At 36.6% G+C, this 19,879-nt stretch overlaps 1 protein-coding gene across 2 annotated transcripts; it reads left to right on the top strand.

The window, feature by feature from the left end:
- The first annotated feature begins 803 nt into the window (after positions 1 to 803).
- Positions 804 to 19,581, top strand: LOC307123945 (uncharacterized protein). 2 transcript variants are annotated; one of them, XM_079812810.1, is made up of 9 exons: positions 804 to 925; positions 6,799 to 7,304; positions 7,390 to 7,476; positions 11,636 to 11,698; positions 11,867 to 11,935; positions 13,096 to 13,158; positions 13,327 to 13,395; positions 13,534 to 13,675; positions 17,918 to 19,581. In XM_079812810.1, the coding sequence occupies exons 2-9, from the start codon at positions 6,809 to 6,811 to the stop codon at positions 18,021 to 18,023; spliced, it is 1,095 nt and encodes a 364-aa protein (XP_079668936.1). In that variant the 5' UTR covers positions 804 to 925; positions 6,799 to 6,808; the 3' UTR covers positions 18,024 to 19,581. The 2 variants fall into 2 exon arrangements, with proteins under 2 accessions (XP_079668936.1, XP_079668937.1); XM_079812811.1 differs by having other exon boundaries at positions 875 to 925; positions 6,799 to 7,268.
- The last annotated feature ends 298 nt before the right edge of the window (positions 19,582 to 19,879 follow it).

A 19,879-nucleotide genomic window follows, 5' to 3' on the forward strand; every position in this document is an offset into this window, starting at 1 on the left:
AGATTGAAAGAGGCTTGATGAATTGTCATAAAAACACATTTTGAAAGCATTAAGGTATATCACATTAGTGAACTTTAGGTGAAATATCGAGGGCATTTTCCATTGTCAACATTGTAGTGATGTATGAAGCACAGCTCAAAATCAAGAAATCAGAGCAATGGCTAATGTGACTGAACATTTAGTGTGCTTCCTTGCTTAAACATTAGATGGCACACTATCTTCTAACTAGTAGCAACATTACCTGTGTTTGAATATCTCATTGTACTTCACTTACAAAAGTATTATTAAACTCTATTTTATAGAAATGCCATCAAAGAGTGCTTTATAGAATGAGAGTTTTTTATGAGATGGTCCTGTAGGATAGCAGAATAAAACATCAAACCAACAAAGACAAATACATTGTTGTCTTTGCATCCATTAGAGGTATATCCAGTTTCATTGTCCAGCCTTACTGTCCAATTACAAGTGTTCATTTGTTAGGATACATGGAAAACAAACATCATGCTCATTACAGGCTGAAACTGAACCTCTTTCAACACAAACATGGGATTTAACTGTATTACGAATGGCACGCAATCAAAGTATTTTTAATGTGTTTATGTTAATCATTTAAAAGAATTTCAAGGTCAACGGCCTGAGTCTGAGTAAAACTGGATAAGTTGACGGATATGGTTGGGATGGAGATGGGACACTGGAGGAGGTGTTAGAACTGGAAAAGCAGGTGTTTTGTCAACTTGTTCCTTCTGATCATTCAATCAGGAAGTAAAAATGCAGTTTAGATATCAGGCAGAACTTCCGATTGTACATTAGCATCAGCTTTCAGCTCCACCCATTTCAGTGCCTATTCTGACAGTCTCTTTATCTATCTATCAGTGTCTTTATAGGGAAGTGCATCTGAATTTCCACAGCTCTCCACCGACTGCAGGTATGTGTCATATCATGAGTTTGGGTGTTTTAGACCGAAAAGATATTCTTAACTTTGGATTATGTGCTTCCACAGCCACTTTGTGATGTTTGGATACAGATACAGGTTGTTATATGAAGTCCTGGGATAAATGTGTTTTAAGTTCAACATTAAGAAGGCTGAACTTTTTAACAGATCATGTCAATGTCAAAAGTGGCCATCTTTATATTAATTGCCATCTGTCCATTAGTTAGTTGCTGTGTCAGTAATGGTTGCCTTTGCAGTTGTTAAAACCTTCTCACTTTTAGAAAGTTTGACACGGATGCAAACCGTGTCGTAATTACGAGATGACAACCTGTGACGTTCTACTCTGAGCTGTTCGGGTTATTCTGCTTTGTTCCAATTCACATTTTAGTCATCCTAAATAGTATTTGAAATTAGAATTTGTGTGTCCCAAATCATAATATGTTGAAATAAGTATCCCAGAGGTACTGGTGGCAATTCAGAAGCCAGATCCGAGCACACTCAAATGGATAATATTGCCAACAACCCATTTGATTTGAACTAGTATAAAACAAATAAAAATGCTGCGTCTGAAATCGCATACTTAATAGTAGGTACACAATTTGGTTTGAAACTTACTTCACAACTGTTAAAAAGTGTGTTCTACATCCGCTGTGTTGCCATTATCATATGACCTACAGCGTCAGTGGCGTCGCTTCACTGCCATTCACAAATCCTCTCCTGTGGCCTCATGGGATAGTAAAAGTGTCCATTGGATGCGACTTCAGAATCTCATCGGAAGTTGTAAGTCATCGTCAACTAGAATAGATGAGTAAAGTGTGCAAACAAACTTTGATATTGGCTTGAGAAAGCCTAGCCTGAAAGTTTGAAGTGTTTGTAAAAGCGTAAAGGTGTTTGAATCAGTTTGAATCAGTTTTAAAATCTCAAATCGTAAAGGTTTTAAGTCTCTCAGATAAATCTCCTATTTGAAATGAAATGTGAAGAATTTTAACTGTTTGACAGAGCAAACTGGCACTCCCCATTTTAAGCATATGTGAAATTGCACAATCCAAACTTAAGGAAAGTGTAAAAAGCTATAGAAGTTTAAGTTTACTGTAAAAAAAAAAATCTACTGTACTAAAAAGATTCGGCAGGTGGCGGTTATGATTGGTCAGATCGCCTGTCAATCAAACTCCAGGCGAAGGATGACGCACATTTTTCGAGTTTTCGACGATATGTGTTTTGTGAATATTCAACATTTTTGTGGTTACACTTTAATTGAAGGGGTGTGCATAAATGACACCTTCATAATCATGACATGACACATGTCGTGAATATGAAGGAGTTTGTAAGCATGTTTAATGGCAACTGTCATTAAGTGTCATTCGCTCAATTATGTCATTTTTAATGCAAAGATTACATTATTTGAGATGTCTTTGTTATGACAACTTGACATAAACCAATACATCATAACCCGTTAGTGTCTTTGTCATGAGAACTTGACATTACCAAGACAATTAACCTGTCATAAATCTTTCTTTTTTTTCAGTGGTACAAGTTGAATTTGTCATTAAAATGTCATTAAGTGTTAATAATACTAAAATTATTTTATAATGGCGTCGTGAATATTTTTCAGTTCATAATGTTTTTTAAAAATAGTTTCCAAAAAACAGTTAATAACAGCATCCCACACATTTATGTTTTCTTGAAATGCTTTTTTGAATCATGGATAAGTCTAGCTAAGACACCATCATAATGGCGTACACTTAACCAGTGCTGCCACTCTATCTTTTTGAGGTGAGTTTTCACTGTTGTAAAATAATTTGACAGAGTATTGACACTTAACGACATTTTAATGACAAATTCAACGTGTACCACTGTAGTTTAGGTCAAGAAAAATATTCATGATACTGTTATAAAATAATTTGACAGAGTATTGGCACTTAATAACATTTTAAATGATAAATTCAACTTGTACCACTGTATTAACACTTAATTTGGATAATGTTTAATATTTTAATACTTAAGTTTGATCATTAATCTGCTATGTCATGTTTATGACAGGTTATGTTGACTTGGTAATGTCAAGTTGTCATGACAAAGACACTAACAGGTTATGATGTATTGGTTTATATCAAGTTGTCATAAATAAGTAATGTCATCTTTGCATTAAAAATGACATAATTGAGTGAATGAAACTTAATGAGAGTTGTCATGAACATGCATAAAAACTCCTTCATATTCATGACGTGTCATGTCATGATTATGAAGGTGTCATGTCAGTCTTATGCACACCCCTTCAAGTAAAGTGTTACCATTTTTGGTTCTGTCACAGTCGTTTCCGGATCGTTTTTTCCCCACTTTCATATTATTTATTTATTTTACTCAGTAACGGATGTGGTTTAAAATGCAGCGAAGTACAATACTTAAAACAAAACATACCACAAAACATACCTAAGTAAAAGTAAAATTACAGATTTTTAAAACTACTTAAAAAAGTAGAAGTACACAGAAAAACTACTCAATTACAGTAACGCGAGTAAATGTAATTTGTTACTTTCCACCTCTGCAACTTGTTCATTAATTCCTGATTTGTGACGTCAAAGGCAGCAGTCAGTCTCTGTTTGTTATTTTTATTGTTGCTTTGTTGTAGAACTGTACACTGTAAAACATTAACCTGTAAATGAATGGTAAAATACTTGCAAAATCCTGTAGGGTCCACACTACTATGAGTAAAAGTAACATTGACGCAGTGTTGCAGTGAGATAATTGAGTGAATATGTAAGTGGTTGTTAGTGATTAACACCTGCTATTAACAAGAACCACTGAAGGAAACTGGAGAAACAACAAGAAAAGAAAAAGACAAACATTACACATTATTACACTTATTACTAACCAAACTGACTTTATTTCTGTCATACGTCTACAGCAGTGGCGGCTACTGGTCTGTCAGAGAGGGGAAGCTCATTTTCGGCCTACATCATAAAATTGTCTATTTATTTAAAAGTAAATTCTGCCCTACGTTCCTTTTCAAGAAAATGGTCTGTGACCCTGTCGTACCAACTAGGAGTCTTTTCAAGTGACTTGACCAGTGTCCTCTCAAGAGGCATGGCCAGCAGTACATTTTATTTGTCACAGCACTTCCAGTCAGCCAGCTAACTTTGTTATACCAGGAGAGCTGAAAAGACCTGTTATTTTTCCCTATCTTTTGCACTAAATCAATCTTAGGTGTTGATCTGCCCTGCTGTTTAATTCTAAGTTTTTCCTCGTAAGGAACACTTTCAAATGGCTTCGCCAAAATCAGGTCGACAATATTAGCACCGTCTGCCATCGTGCGCAGTTTCACCCACAACGCTAGCCTAGCCTACTAACGTTATATGAATGAATGAATGAATGAATGAATGAATGAATGAATGAATGAATGAATGAATGAATGAATGAATGAATGAATGAATGAATGAATGAATGAATGAATGAATGAATGAAGGAATGAATGAATGAACGATCTTAAAAAAAAAATTAAACTCTGTAAAACTGAAACAAGGAATGTGGTGTATAATTGTGTGAAATGTATGATGAAAATCAAGCAATTTCGCCTAGCAAATATCAAAGAAATAGGTTGCAGCAGTTTTTATTTCGACTGAACTTGAGAAATCCGCGATGGGACTGAGCGCGAATAGCTTCAGTGATTCCTTATAGTACAGAATCGCTGTCAGTCAAAAGGAGATGCAGTCTTTCGACAGACCCTCCAATCATCACGCAGAAGCTCGGAGTCCGGGCCAGCCCACTCCCCATTCACTCCCAGAGACGCTGAGCGTCCGTGGGCGGGACATAATCGCAGCGTTTATCCAATGACCGTCTAGTTTCGAAGCGCTGAAAAAAACCGTTCAAAGCAGCCCCATTGAAGTCAATGGACGCTGGGCTTCAATAGGGAAATGCACTGTGACGCTGCGGGAATGTATGAGAAGGAAATCGAGTCAGCCGACCTGCTATATGTAACTGATTCTGTACGAACTCGTCTTTGAGATGAACGTTTTCTAACGCATTTTTAGTCAATAAAATGTTAATACAATAGTACATATTTGACCATTCATTTTGTGACATTATAAGGGAAGCTGAGCTTCCCTTGCAGTCTTAAAGAAATCGCCACTGGTCTACAGAAGCTCTTATTGAGAATTAAAGGTCCTGTTCTTCGTGATCCCATTTTTCTAACTTTAGTTAGTGTGTAATGTTGCTATTAGAGCATAAATAATACCTGTAAAATTATAAAGCTCAATTCAATGCCAAGCGAGATATTTTATTTAACAGAAGTTCCCTTTCAAAGCCTACAGCGAACGGCCGGTTTGGACTACATCCCTGTACATCCTGCTTTAATTACATCAGTAGAACAGTTTGTTGACTAACCTCCGCCCACAAGAATACGCGAAAAAGGGGGCGTGGTCTTGTTGCTCCTGCGTGGAGAAGAGGAAGTGTTGCGTTTGTATAGTGTTTGTCGTCATGTCGTCGAGACAATTTTCATCCCGGAGTCAAATCACCTTTGTTAGGCTTTCCCAGGGACGCTGTACTTAGAGATCATTGAACGCATACATCCCCGTTATGGTAAGAGGCGTGACCTTTCCGGTAACGTGCGCTCTGCGTGCGCTAAGCTGCTGTCCAATCACAACACGGGAACCGCTGGCACAATCAGAACTCGTTACGTGTTTCTGAAGGAGGGACTTCATAGAACAGGGAAATCTTTCAAGCCGTTTTGAGGACAGTGAAAACAGCGGTATACAGATAAGTAAATTGTGTGAAAAATACTGTGTTTTTTTACACGTGAAACATGAACACATGTTATATTGCACACTGTAAACACAATCAAAGCTTCAAAAAAACACGAAAAACGGGACCTTTAACAGAAGTTTAGATGTTGGTGTTTAATTGAAAATGTTTGAATTGTTTGCTTTAGTTGCTCTTAAACCTTGTTTTTTCACAAATCTGTTTTCTCTTGCTGCTTTAACAGTGTTTTTGTGAGAAACTACAGCAATCAGTATTAGTATCAGTTATAATAAATTTTTTTTTAAACACATCACAAAAAACAGAGATACATCATTTTGACACACAGATATAAAAAATCACCAAATGAACCTCAACAATGATGGCAAAAAAAGTCTGTTCAGCTGCATAACTAATTCATGGTGCAGTGCATGCTGGGAGTTTTGTTGTATGCTGGCATCCAGCATGCATAGCAACATGAAACTTGATTGTCACCATTATTGAGATTCCTTTGCTGATTGTTGACGTCTGCGTGTGTCTAAGTGATGCAGGAGTTGTTTTATGCACTATATGCTTTTAATATCCTGGATCTCTTGCTGTACAATCACAGAGATGCTATAATCAACAAATATAAAACTAAAATACCCATAAAATCTGTGAAGTCTGTGAAGATTATGGCATTGTCACAACAACCAAAAACAATTGATCAACTTCCTCTTGCCGTGATAAAATGTGCTTTATAAACTCACTGTCACAGCAGCCAGAGAAAAACAAATGTTAAAGAGTCAAGAGCCTAACTAAAGCAAACACTGTTTTAACACACGTTATTATTTTCAATAAAACATCAACATCCAAATCTCTCTTAATTCTCAACAAGAACTTCTGTACATGTATGAAGGAAATAATGTCAAACTGGTTTCACACAGTGTGGCTGGAAGTCAGTTCTTGTGTTTCTCTTTTTTCTGGTTTTGTTTCTCTGTCCTTCAGCCTCTGAGTGTCGACTTTGAGCGCTGTTAATTCACAGTATATGCTACTTTCTCGAAAACAAGACATTACCCAGGGGATATTACCCTTTTTTACATCAAGGTTTTACAGTGTATAACATACCATTAAAGCACAGTTTTTCTCATTCACAGATTGTTGATAATGGATAAAGGAGAGTTCCCTCCTCCATATCCTGGACCGCCAATGGTCCAGACCAACATTCCCTACCAGATGCAGCAGGGTTCCTATCAAACCCAACCAGGTCAGATGCAGCAGGGTTCCTATCAAACCCAACCAGGTCAGACGCAGCAGGGTTCCTATCAAACCCAACCAGGTCAGACGCAGCAGGTTTCCTATCAAACCCAACCAGGTCAGATGCAGCAGGGTTCCTATCAAACCCAACCAGGTCAGATGCAGCAGGGTTCCTATCAAACCCAACCAGGTCAGATGCAGCAGGGTTCCTATCAAACCCAACCAGGTCAGATGCAGCAGGGTTCCTATCAAACCCAACCAGGTCAGACGCAGCAGGTTTCCTATCAAACCCAACCAGGTCAGATGCAGCAGGGTTCCTTTCAAACCCAACCAGGTCAGACGCAGCAGGTTTCCTATCAAACCCAACCAGGTCAGACGCAGCAGGTTTCCTATCAAACCCAACAAGGTCAGCAGACCCTCATTCAGATATTTAGTTCAGAGACTATTGGTCATTGGTAACAACAGTGCTTCAATAATGATCTTTTTTGCAGTTCCAATGGCCTCATACAATCCACCGCCCCCACAGATGTCAGTCATGTCATCCAGCGTATCCCAAACAGTCCAGTCATCTGTCATGGGTGAGATGCTTACTGTGTAGTTTAAAGGGAAACTGGAATGTTTCTGCACAAATGCATTATCAAAAAATGCAGTCCTTACAGCATTCCAAAACACTGCCACCACTTTCTAAATATAGACAAGGAAAAAAATAACTCCTGCTTAGTCATAATGACATGACATATTCTTCTGTCCAACTGCGTTGTTTGCCTTATGATTTTTCTGGCATTTTGCACAAAATAATCTAAAATAATCATTTAGCAGATTCTTTAAACGAAGCAATTAATCCTAAAGAGACAGTATGAGATGTGTCACCATACATAGCGCAGACTTCTGGAGGGATTTATTTGGGAATAGTGTAGAAATTAACATGTAAAATGTCCCCTACTCAGCGTTTTCATTTTGATGCATTTTGTTTTCCTGGTCAAAATATGCATTTGGTTAGAGGAATCCAAAAATAGACATTGGCAAATGGAGGACTCTTCCTCTTTCTATGGTAGGCCGTACGCTGTTAAAATTGTTTCTCTACCTAGATTCTTGTATCTCTTTCAAAATCGACCAATTTTCTTGACAAAAGCTTTTTTCAAAACATTAGATTCAATAATCATACCCTTTACCTGGGGCTTTAAAGCTCACAGAATATCAAAAATACATTTGCAGAAACCAAGAGAGAGGGGTGGGCTAGGGCTACCCTGCTTTTTGCATTATTACTGGGCAGCAAATGCGAGAGCACTTGTTTATTGGCAGGAGGATTATAATACAGAAATCTCGACTGACACTCCCCCCTGGGTTGCTATTGAAAAAAATGCTGTTAAAAACAGTTTGCTCCCAGCACTTCTCTTTTCAGCCTCTGTATTGCCTGCATCTGTTAAGGTGGATAATTTCATTGTTTCAAACTGTTTGAAAATATGGCATCAAATTAAGAAGGGATGCAGATTACCTGACACTGCTATTTTTGCCCCAGTATCTCGCAATCACACATTTCCCCCCTCTCTCTCGGACACAACATTCAACATGTGGAGGCTGAATGGTATTGTTACCTCAGAGGATTTATATATTAACAAGCATTTTGCTTCTTTTTCTCAATTAAAAGAGACATTTTCTCTTTCCACAACACACTTTTTTTTTACATTTACAGATTCGAAATTATGTGCGTCATGCAGTGCCTAATTTTGAGTCTCTGCCGGAAGAAAGAAGGATTTATAGGCTATTGTTGGGCTCGCCTGATTCCAAACATTTAATTTCAGATTTTGTAACTGTTTTCTAAAGACATTAGTTATTCTAGAAGGAAGAATAAGATATACAGATTCTCTCTCTCTGTCAGACTATAATGTGTCTGTACAAAGTACCATTATTGATATAATATTATTTACAGGATGATTATTGCTAAGAGCATCATTCTAAGACTCTGGAAATCTGTTGATGTTCCTCAGTTTAAGACCTGGTTGACCTATATTACTGGAATATTGCACATGGAAAGAGTCCGGTATAGAGTTATGGGTAATCTTGATCAATTTTACAATATGTGGCAACCATTTCTGGATCATCTTAACCAGTTTAACACTGACTCTGATCAGTAATGGAGGGAATAGTATGCTGTCTGCTCTTCCCTACGGAGTGCTTGTTTGTTTGAGGTTTATTGCTGAAACTGCATACGCCTTGGTTGATCGTAGTTCCCTTTTTGTTTTTTTGTTTTTACTCTTTGGTTTATCTTTTGTTTTTTTTGTTTTTTTATCAATGGATGAGTATGATGATAATAATTATTTAAAATGTATATTATTATTACTATTATACTATAATTTATTGATTTGTGTGTGTATATATACACTCACCTAAAGGATTATAACGCATACTATTACTGTGTTTGACCCCCTTTCGCCTTCAGAACTGCCTTAATTCTACGTGGCATTGATTCATCAAGGTGCTGAAAGCATTCTTTTGAAATATTGGCCCAAATTGATTGGATAGCATCTTGCAGTTGATGGAGATTTGTGGGATGCACATCCAGGGCACGAAGCTCCCGTTCCACCACATCCCAAAGATGCTCTATTGGGTTGAGATCTGGTGACTGTGGGACGGCCATTTTAGTCCAGTGAACTCATTGTCATGTTCAAGAATGTCCAATTGGCCCTAAGGGGCCTAAAGTGTGCCAAGAAAACATCCCCCACACCATTACACCACCACCAGCCTGCAGTGGTAACAAGGCATGATGGATCCATGTTCTCATTCTGTTTACGCCAAATTCTGACTCTACCATCTGAATGTCTCAACAGAAATCGAGACTCATCAGACCAGGCAACATTTTTCCAGTCTTCAACTGTCCAATTTTGGTGAGCTCGTGCAAATTGTAGCCTCTTTTTCCTATTTGTAGTGGAGATGAGTGGTACCCGGTGGGGTCTTCTGCTGTTGTAGCCCATCCGCCTCAAGGTTGTGCGTGTTGTGGCTTCACAAATGCTTTGCTGCATACCTCGGTTGTAACGAGTGGTTATTTCAGTCAAAGTTGCTCTTCTATCAGCTTGAATCAGTCGGCCCATTCTCCTCTGACCTCTAGCATCAACAAGGCATTTTCGCCCACAGGACTGCCGCATACTGGATGTTTTTCCCTTTTCACACCATTCTTTGTAAACCCTAGAAATGGTTGTGCGTGAAAATCCCAGTAACTGAGCAGATTGTGAAATACTCAGACCGGCCCGTCTGGCACCAACAACCATGCCACGCTCAAAATTGCTTAAATCACCTTTCTTTGCCATTCTGACATTCAGTTTGGAGTTCAGGAGATTGTCTTGACCAGGACCACACCCCTAAATGCATTGAAGCAACTGCCATGTGATTGGTTGATTAGATAGTTGCATTAATGAGAAACTGAACAGGTGTTCCAAATAATCCTTTAGGTTAGTATATATATATATATATATATATATATATATATATATATATATATATATATATATATATATATATATATATATATATATATATATATATATATATATATATATATATATATATATATATATATATATATATATATATATATATATATATATATATATATATATATATATATATATATATATATATAATTATTATTATTATTATTATTATTATTTATTTATTTATTTATTTATTTATTTATTTATTTATTAATTTTTCTTTTCTTTAACCTTTTTGTAAAATGTTAAAATCATAATAAAAATACTATTTAAAAAAATTGCATTTGCACATTGTATTCGTAACATATAAAGAAATCTTGTTGGAAGAGGTTGATTTTATAGTATGATATCTGAGATGTCTGACACTACACTTTTTAGACTTTTAATACATTTTAAAAGAATTAAGAACAAAAAAGAACAAAATTGAGCCATAATTATGAGATAAGTCAAAATTATGTCATAAAAAGGCATAATTATGACATTAAAAAGTAAAAAGCCCATAACCCAGATAGCAAGCCACCATCAAAACAACGTTAAATCAATGTTAATGTGTCAATGTAAACTGCATTGAATCAACATCCGTTTGCGCCCACAATTAATGTTTAATCCAAAAATCAATAGTAATGTCATTGAATCATGTTACAATGTGATGATGGTTCAACATCATGCTTTGCACAATATGAAACACTACAACTGACTTAAAGCCACACCGCCTGAAATGAATATTAAAGAAGACAATAAATCTCTTAAGATCTGCAGAAGTTCTTGTTGAGAATTAACAGAGGTTTAGATGTTATTGAAAATGTTTAGTCACCGTTATGGTGATCAGTGTTTCATTTATGTGGGAACTACACTGAAACAAATGATTAGTTGAATTTACTAAAAAATTAAGTGGTAGGGTTAAGTGGTTACGTAAGTGGTCGCAATCAATTTATTTTATCTCAATTTAAACAAAAACACATGCAATTCCCGTAAAACCATTTCATTTTTTTTTTTATTAAAATCAAAAAACTAAATTTAAATTATTTAAACGAGCACAAATTAATAATGCTTAATTGAATCGGGCCATAATAATTTTTTTCAGTGTATGAATTATTACCAAAGTATGATTTTTTTTCCTTATGTGGTGGAAATGAGCTTCCATAGATAATATTACCTCAAAAAAAATTTAATTAAATTCAGTGAGGAACTCTGGGAAACTTGGGCCTTGTCAGTTCTGACTTATAAAACTCGATGTTTTGTTTCACAGCACCACCGGCCATGACTTCATCCACTGTAACTCAAACTGTCCATTCAAGTACACCTGCTGTTGGTGAGTGTCGATGTCTTCAGTTATGAGACTTTCTGTTTAACTGCCAACCAGGATGCTTCAGTATAAGACTATAAAATGAAAAGCAAAAGTTTACAGGATAAAAATTTCCCTTATCTCAAGTTTGAAGGAATTCTACCACTTTCTGGTTCTGTATGTTTTCTCTTTCAGCTCCAGTGATAGTTTACAACCAACAGCCCGCCGTGTCCACCGTCACACACATGGTCCAGTCAACACCTGGTGAGCAGAGATTCATGTGTTCAAACACTAGAAGAATATTCACAGAATTCTCATGTATAGATTTCTGGGAAAAAATCGGATTCAATTCAGTTCAATTCAAATTTATTTGTATAGCGCTTTTCACGATACATTTCGTTTCAAAGCAGCTTTTTGTAAAATGTTAAAATCATAATAAAAATACTATTTAAAAAAAATTGCATTTGCACCTTGTATTCGTAACATATAAAGAAATCTTGTTGGAAGAGGTTGATTTTATAGTATGATATCTGAGATGTCTGACACTTTTTAGACTTTTAATACATTTTAAAAGAATTAAGAACAAAAAAGAACAACATTGAGCCATAATTATGAGATAAGTCAAAATTATGTCATAAAAAGGCATAATTATGACATTAAAAAGTAAAAAGCCCATAACCCAGATAGCAAGCCACCATCAAAACAACGTTAAATCAGTGTTAATGTGTCAATGTAAACTGCATTGAATCAACATCCGTTTGCGCCCACAATTAATGTTTAATCCAAAAATCAATAGTAATGTCATTGAATCATGTTACAATGTGATGATGGTTCAACATCATGCTTTGCACAATATGAAACACTACAACTGACTTAAAGCCACACCGCCTGAAATGAATATTAAAGAAGACAATAAATCTCTTAAGATCTGCAGAAGTTCTTGTTGAGAATTAACAGAGGTTTAGATGTTATTGAAAATATTTAGTCACCATTATGGTGATCAGTGTTTCGTTTATGTGGGAACTACACTGAAAAAAATGATTAGTTGAATTTACTAAAAAATTAAGTGGTAGGGTTAAGTGGTTACGTAAGTGGTCGCAATCAATTTATTTTATCTCAATTTAAACAAAAACACATGAAATTCCCGTAAAACCATTTAATTTTTTTTTTTATCAAAATCAAAAAACTAAATTTAAATTATTTAAACGAGCACAAATTAATTATGCTTAATTGAATCGGGCCATAATAATTTTTTTCAGTGTATGAATTATTACCAAAGTATGATTTTTTTTCCTTATGTGGTGGAAATGAGCTTCCATAGATAATATTACCTCAAAAAACAATTAATTAAATTCAGTGAGGAACTCTGGGAAACTTGGGCCTTGTCAGTTCTGACTTATAAAACTCGATGTTTTGTTTCACAGCACCACCGGCCATGACTTCATCCACTGTAACTCAAACTGTCCATTCAAGTACACCTGCTGTTGGTGAGTGTCGATGTCTTCAGTTATGAGACTTTCTGTTTAACTGCCAACCAGGATGCTTCAGTATAAGACTATAAAATGAAAAGCAAAAGTTTACAGGATAAAAATTTCCCTTATCTCAAGTTTGAAGGAATTCTACCACTTTCTGGTTCTGTATGTTTTCTCTTTCAGCTCCAGTGATAGTTTACAACCAACAGCCTGCCGTGTCCACCGTCACACACATGGTCCAGTCAACACCTGGTGAGCAGAGATTCATGTGTTCAAACACTAGAAGGTTTCAGCATGCACATGATGCACCTGTAGATTACTATACTGGAGGTTTATGATCATATTATATGTATTTTTCATAAATATTACCTATTTTTTTTACATATGTAGCAGTGATAGTTATTCCACCACAACTGTCTGAAGTTCCTGGGCGGATGAAATGTCCTTGCTGCCAGCAGCAGATCGTCACGGAGACGGTATACATTAATGGAACAATGGTGTGGGTCATTTGTGGAACTCTTGGCATAGTAGGGTAAGAATATTCACAGAATTCTCATGTATAGATTTCTGGGAAAAAATCGGATTCAATTCAGTTCAATTCAAATTTATTTGTATAGCGCTTTTCACGATACATTTCGTTTCAAAGCAGCTTCACAGAAAATTCATCTACATTACAATTTAAATTGATTTGTACTTGTTATGCATTTCAGAAATGCACATATACAAAGCACACAGATTAGCTAACTATCTATTATTAATCAATATAATAATTATGGCACAGAAATAAGAATACATGTTGTTAATGAATAGGGTATATAGAGATGAGCAAGGGTGCGTGTTGATGCAGAGCTGCGTCATCTGAAGTCCTCGCAGGAGCTGAGTCGTCTCTTCACAGGTGTTGGTCATCAGAAGTCTTTACGAGAAGCTGGATCCAGACTGGAGCTGACGGACTCTCTAGTTACCTCGGGATGGGCGTCCCAAGATAAAACAGAACAGAAAAATAATTAACATAGCTGCTGTTCAAGGCATTAAGCAAAGACGATCATGTGCATTGATATAACTATAGAGTACAAGGTTAGGAGATGCATCATGTGAATGCCTGGCTAAAGAGATGCGTCTTTAATCTAGATTTAAACTGGAGGAGTGAGTCTGAGCCCCGAACATTATTAGGAAGGCTATTCCATAGTTTAGGTGCCAAATATGAAAACGTTCTTCCTCCTTTAGTTGACTTAGATATCCACGGTATTACCAGAAGCCCAGAGTTTAGTGATCTTAAAGATCGTGATGGGTTATAAGGCGATAGAAGATCCGTTAAATACACAGGAGCTAAACCATTTAGGGCCTTATAGGTCAGTAGCAACACTTTATAATTGATACGAAACTTAACAGGTAACCAGTGTAGAGATGTTAGAATTGGTGTTATGTGATCATAATTTCTAGACCTAGTAAGAACTCTAGCAGCTGCATTTTGGACTAATTGTAGCTTGTTTATTGAGGAGGCAGGACAGCCAGCTAGTAGTGCATTACAGTAATCTAGTCTAGAGGTCATACATGCATGAACTAACTTTTCTGCATCAGAGACAGATAGCATGTTTCGTAGCTTAGCGATGTTTCTGAGGCGGAAGAAGGCTGTTTTTGTAGTATTTGAAATATGATTTTCGAAAGACAAGTTGCTGTCTAATATAACACCCAGGTCTTTAACTGTAGCAGATGAAGTAACAGTACTTCTAAATGTAAGATATAATTTAAGAGATTCTGTGTACCAGTTTTTGGTCCAATAAGTAATACCTCAGTCTTATCTGAATTTAGTAGGAGAAAATTACAGGTCATCCAATATTTTATATCTTTACCACACTCTGTTAGCTTGGATAATTTAGAGATTTAATCTGGTCGTGCTGAAATATATAACTGAGTATCATCGGCATAACAGTGGAAACTGATTTCATGTTTTCTTATAATATTACCAAGTGGCAGCTTCCCACCACAATGGTGACTTCAAATGAAACATAAACATCAACATCTAAAGCTCTGTTAATTCTCAGTAAGAGCTTCTGTAGACGTCTGACAGAAATAGTCAAAGTGTGTCTTATGTCTGTGATTAAGGGCAGCACCAGTGTCTCAGTGGGAAACACTGTCTCCTCACAGCAAGAAGATCCTGGATTGAATCCCACGATTCTCTCACCATCCAAAGATGTGTGAATTACAGATGCTAAGTTGTCTAAAGTGTCTAAAGGTGTGAGCTACGTTTCTTTTATATTCCTGATTTCTGGACAAACACACACTGTCTGTGAGTTGCTTTGCAATTACAAATGGAAAATATGTCCACAATGAGCACATTTGAACTAGTTTTTAACCTTGAGGTTCCATGAACGTCTATATCGCACGTGCAGAACACGTCAAAAACAGACGTCATAAAAACTTTCATTCTGGCTCCTCAGTGGACGTCTTTTCAACGTACGCCTCTAAGGGCAAAGACATTGAAAAGACGTCTTTTGGACATAACTTTGCTCAGTGGGTTACTTCCTCTACTTAAGACGCACTTTTTCATTGCGTGTCTTTCCATGGTCGCTCTGTTGAGGATCTTGTGTGTTAACCAAAAGAACATACTCTGGGTTGGCTGAACTTTCTCCCGGAAGTTTTTGGAACCAGCATACCAAGCATTGTTTGGGTTAATCAACCAAATTTTATGTGACAGTAAGTTAACCTTGCTTTCTGGAAAACCCTCTGAACAAGGAACTTCTGACAGCTCCGGGGCTTTGTGTGAATACTACAGGTTATACTTCTGCATTTTTGTATCACGTCCACAGACAGTCAGATCGACAGAACAGTTATTGTAAAGGCAGGCTCATCGTCGCTGATAACTGTATTGGACTCTGTCTACTCTTTAAATTGCATTATGGTAAAAATGGAAAACTATAGCATCAGATTTTTTAACTGTATGCGACAAAATCGGAAGTCTTTGATTGTTAGTTTGACAAGTTGACCGGCAGCCGATTAATGACTGCTGCGATCAAATTTTACCTCAGACTAAATTCTGGCAGTGTCAGAAGATTTGGCGCACAATCCTGCAGTGTGACTTCTCCTAAGTTGTTCCAAACCTGTATGAGTTTCTTTGTTCAGCTGAACACAAAAGAAGATAGAGTGAAGAATGTTTGTAACAAAGCAGATACCATTGACTACCATAGTATTCTTTCCCTACTATGGTAGTCAATGGTTGCTCTATCTGCTTGGTTACAAACATTCTTCCAAATATCTTCCTTTGTGTTCAGCAGAACAAAAAAACTCATACAGGTTTGGAACAACTTGAGGGTGAGTAAATGATGACATGATTTTCATTTTTGGGTGAACTATCCCTTTAATGACAACTGAGATCTTACAGTGTGACATGGCTTACAGCGGGGATCATGTTTGTACGACTATTATAAATCGCACAGTGTGCACCCGGCTTTAGTCTAGGGAGGCATAGTTCAAATGACTCTGTACGCAATTGGATAGTCCTTCAATCAATCAGACCAACGATCCATCGCTTCTCTATCCGTCATTGTGTTAAACCCACCAATAGCGCGCCAGGTGGATAAGCCGGTTTGTGATTGGTCCCAGCAAATTTGTAACAGAAACAGGGTAGAAAAATGAGAAAACCCAGCCCGATCTGCCGGCGATTTGATTTCTCCTTGCAGCTCAGGCTGGGTTTTCCCAGTATACGTATCCATAGCAGAATGGTGGGAGTGGCTTTTCGACGGCAACATGCCCAGTGCATTATGGGTGTTGAAGTTTTCCTATATTTGGCAAAAGGAAAGAAAAACCTGTTTTCTCTATTCAGGTAGCATCAGTTTAAAAAAATTTGTCTTTCTACAGTATAGACAGCCAAGCCGATCTTTTCTAATGAAATCTGAGAGATTTCTCTCTCTTTTGACAGCTACAGAACTACCACTTTAACGCTTAACCTTTAACATTTTCTTTTATGACATTATTATTTCTTTTAAATATACTTTTGAAATTTCTTTTTCAGAAGGAAAGGGACCATGTGAGCGGCATGTAAAGCGACCAATCACAGATTGTTTGTTTTATTTTCATTTTGCCACTTAAAGGAACACTCCACCGTTTTTAGAAATAGGGTATATTCAACTTCTTTCCTACATTTAGATATGTGGGCAAATGCATTTTTGTCTCAGTGCATGCATTGTTTTAGTTTGGCAGGGTCGCCGCTAGCTTAGCTTAGCATAATGAATGGAATCCTATGTTGCCAGCTAGCATGTCCCAAGTAAAAGTGATAAAAAAAATAAAAAAAACACCTAATTACTTCTTGTGGCCTGCGTATTCACAACGAGTACAAATAGCGATGCAGATTAAGACTAGGCGATTTCCTATGCAGATATTGACTTGGGACTATATCATGGGGAAGCACAGGCGAAGCACTGCTACTTACTCGGGACATAATAGCTGGCAACATAGGATTCCATTCATTATGCTAAATTAAGCTAGCGGCGACCCTGTCAAACTAAAACAATGCATGCACTGACTGAGACAAAAATGCATTTGCCCACATTTCTAAATGTAGGAAAGATGTTGAATAAGCTAAAAACGGTGGAGTGTTCCTTTAAGGTTGGACAAATCTGTCCAAAAGTACAGCTTATTTCACAGACACATCTCAAAGCGAGTAATTTTTTTGGGATATATAGTTGCCAAATAACTCAACGAAGAACCACTAACCACAAAGTATATCAGAAGAAAAGAGAGTTTAACACATTTTTTCTGTTTTGTTTTGTCTGTCCAGGATCTGGCCGTGTTGTCTGATCCCGTTCTGTGTGAATGCCTGCAAGGACGTAGAGCATCGCTGCCCAAGCTGTAAAAGCCTCCTCTATGTGTACAGACGCATGTAGCTTGTTCTGAAGCCAAGAAAATCTGAACAACCAAAAGAAAACTTTACTGGCATAATCAGATATATATCATATATATCATAATCAGATTAGAAGAATTCCCCATATGCAAAAAAACGTATTAAATCACATTATACAGACTTTTTGAGAGCATACTATCAGACATAAAACCTGACGGAGTTGACAAAATTGAATGTTTTTCCACCTTAATCATGTGTTGTACAGTGGAGCGGTTTAGTTTTTTTCCTCAGTTGCCTTATAAACATATTTTATCCCACAACTATTTACAGAAACTATTACACTGCGATGACAGAGTTGACATGTTAAAGCTGTGACCGCAAAGACTTCAATATTGTTTGTTTAAAATATTAAAAAATCTATAACTTCCAGGACTGTGTCCTACTGTGAGATCACAATGAGCAGGAAATAGTAAGTGCTCCTCAGAGTTAAAGCTGCCCATGACACTGCCTGATTTATTCAGAATTATAAAAATCCTGACGGAGTTGACGCAAAGTGAGGACACAACTTTTATAGCTATTTTTAAATGGAAACTATAATTCAATATTTACTTGTTTTATTGTTTGATATCTTAAAGATTTCTGCCTTTTAATGTAGCCGTGTATTTTTTAATTTTCTGCATTTTTAAACACTTTGTTTGGCAGTTTTACATTGTGACCTCATGCTGAGGACAGGTTAAATTACATTTATAGAGTGGGTTTTTAAAGTAATACTAAATAAAGTATTTAAAAGAATAAGCAATAAACGTCCTGAGTAGATGTAACTTTTTAAGAATATATATATATTGTGTTGACATTCTTACTTTTTAACATAAATGGCTTTTTTGTGTGTGGGACATGTTTTGTCCCTTATCTCAAGAATCAGTGACTTACAAAAGTCCACTTTTATCTAAATATTCAATAACCGAGTGGACCAAATATATATTTAAAGGAAGATTTAGGTTGCCCACTATTCATAAATTGGCGTTCATTAAGTTGAATACAGCCTTGCGTTTGTGTGGGGATACATGATAACTCAAAAACAAAAATCTTATACTAGGACGCTGTCTAGTGGCTTATAAATGAAACAACAACAAATGAAACCTCCATAGAACCTGCACAACCTCAATTTAATAAAGTCCATATTTTAATCTAAATATTCAGAACTGGGAGGGCCAAAGATACATTTAAAGAAAGAATTTGTGTGGCTATTCATAAATTGGTCATTGCAATGCATTGAGGGAAAAGAGGATAGGGGAAATAAATAAAATGGAAAACCATAAAATTTTGTTTTAAAAATTACCTTTTGACTTTACAGTCTCACATTAGTTATCACAAATAACTGGTATGAGTGTGTGTGTGCATGAGTGCAGAAGAGCGCTCTGATTCAACGGTGTTCAGTCAGCGCCTCAGGGCTTCATCCTCTTACTGTGATTCTACATCACTACAATATCCACTGCAGGAGAACGAAGACACTAAAGCTCGACTTGACCTGACATGACAGTTTTGTTTCAATTACTCAAAGAGTACGCAAGCAATTGTTTTAGAATAAAATAATTATTTACAAATAATATTTGTAACTATTTCATTTTTTATTTTATATATATATAAGCAATATCACATGAGTAGCAGTGTGATATGGCTGTATAGCTATCACAAGGCCACAGACCGAGAGCCGTGATATTGCATTTATACAACAGTTTGACGGCACAAGTGAGTAAATAAATCTGAAACAACAATGGAGTGTGTTTAAAAGCCCTCTTTTGTGTGGAACTACTTCCTTCCGCCACGGATTCAAATCTCAAGTTGAAGGTTTGACAGCTGAGCCCAAGCCTCCGTTACCAATTCTAAAACATAAGGGCC

This window comes from Gobio gobio, assembly GCF_949357685.1.
Source record: "Gobio gobio genome assembly, chromosome: 3".
In the NCBI taxonomy this organism is placed as follows: domain Eukaryota; kingdom Metazoa; phylum Chordata; class Actinopteri; order Cypriniformes; family Gobionidae; genus Gobio; species Gobio gobio.

What these genes read in the sequence shown, in the direction of transcription:
- LOC307123945 (XM_079812810.1), top strand. Translation starts at nt 6,809, where the DNA reads ATGGATAAAGGAGAGTTCCCTCCTCCATATCCTGGACCGCCAATGGTC. An exon ending in TTCAAGTACACCTGCTGTTG is followed by an intron (nt 11,699 to 11,866) that starts GTGAGTGTCGAT and finishes TTTCTCTTTCAG; the next exon opens with CTCCAGTGATAGTTTACAAC. An exon ending in CATGGTCCAGTCAACACCTG is followed by an intron (nt 11,936 to 13,095) that starts GTGAGCAGAGAT and finishes TTTGTTTCACAG; the next exon opens with CACCACCGGCCATGACTTCA.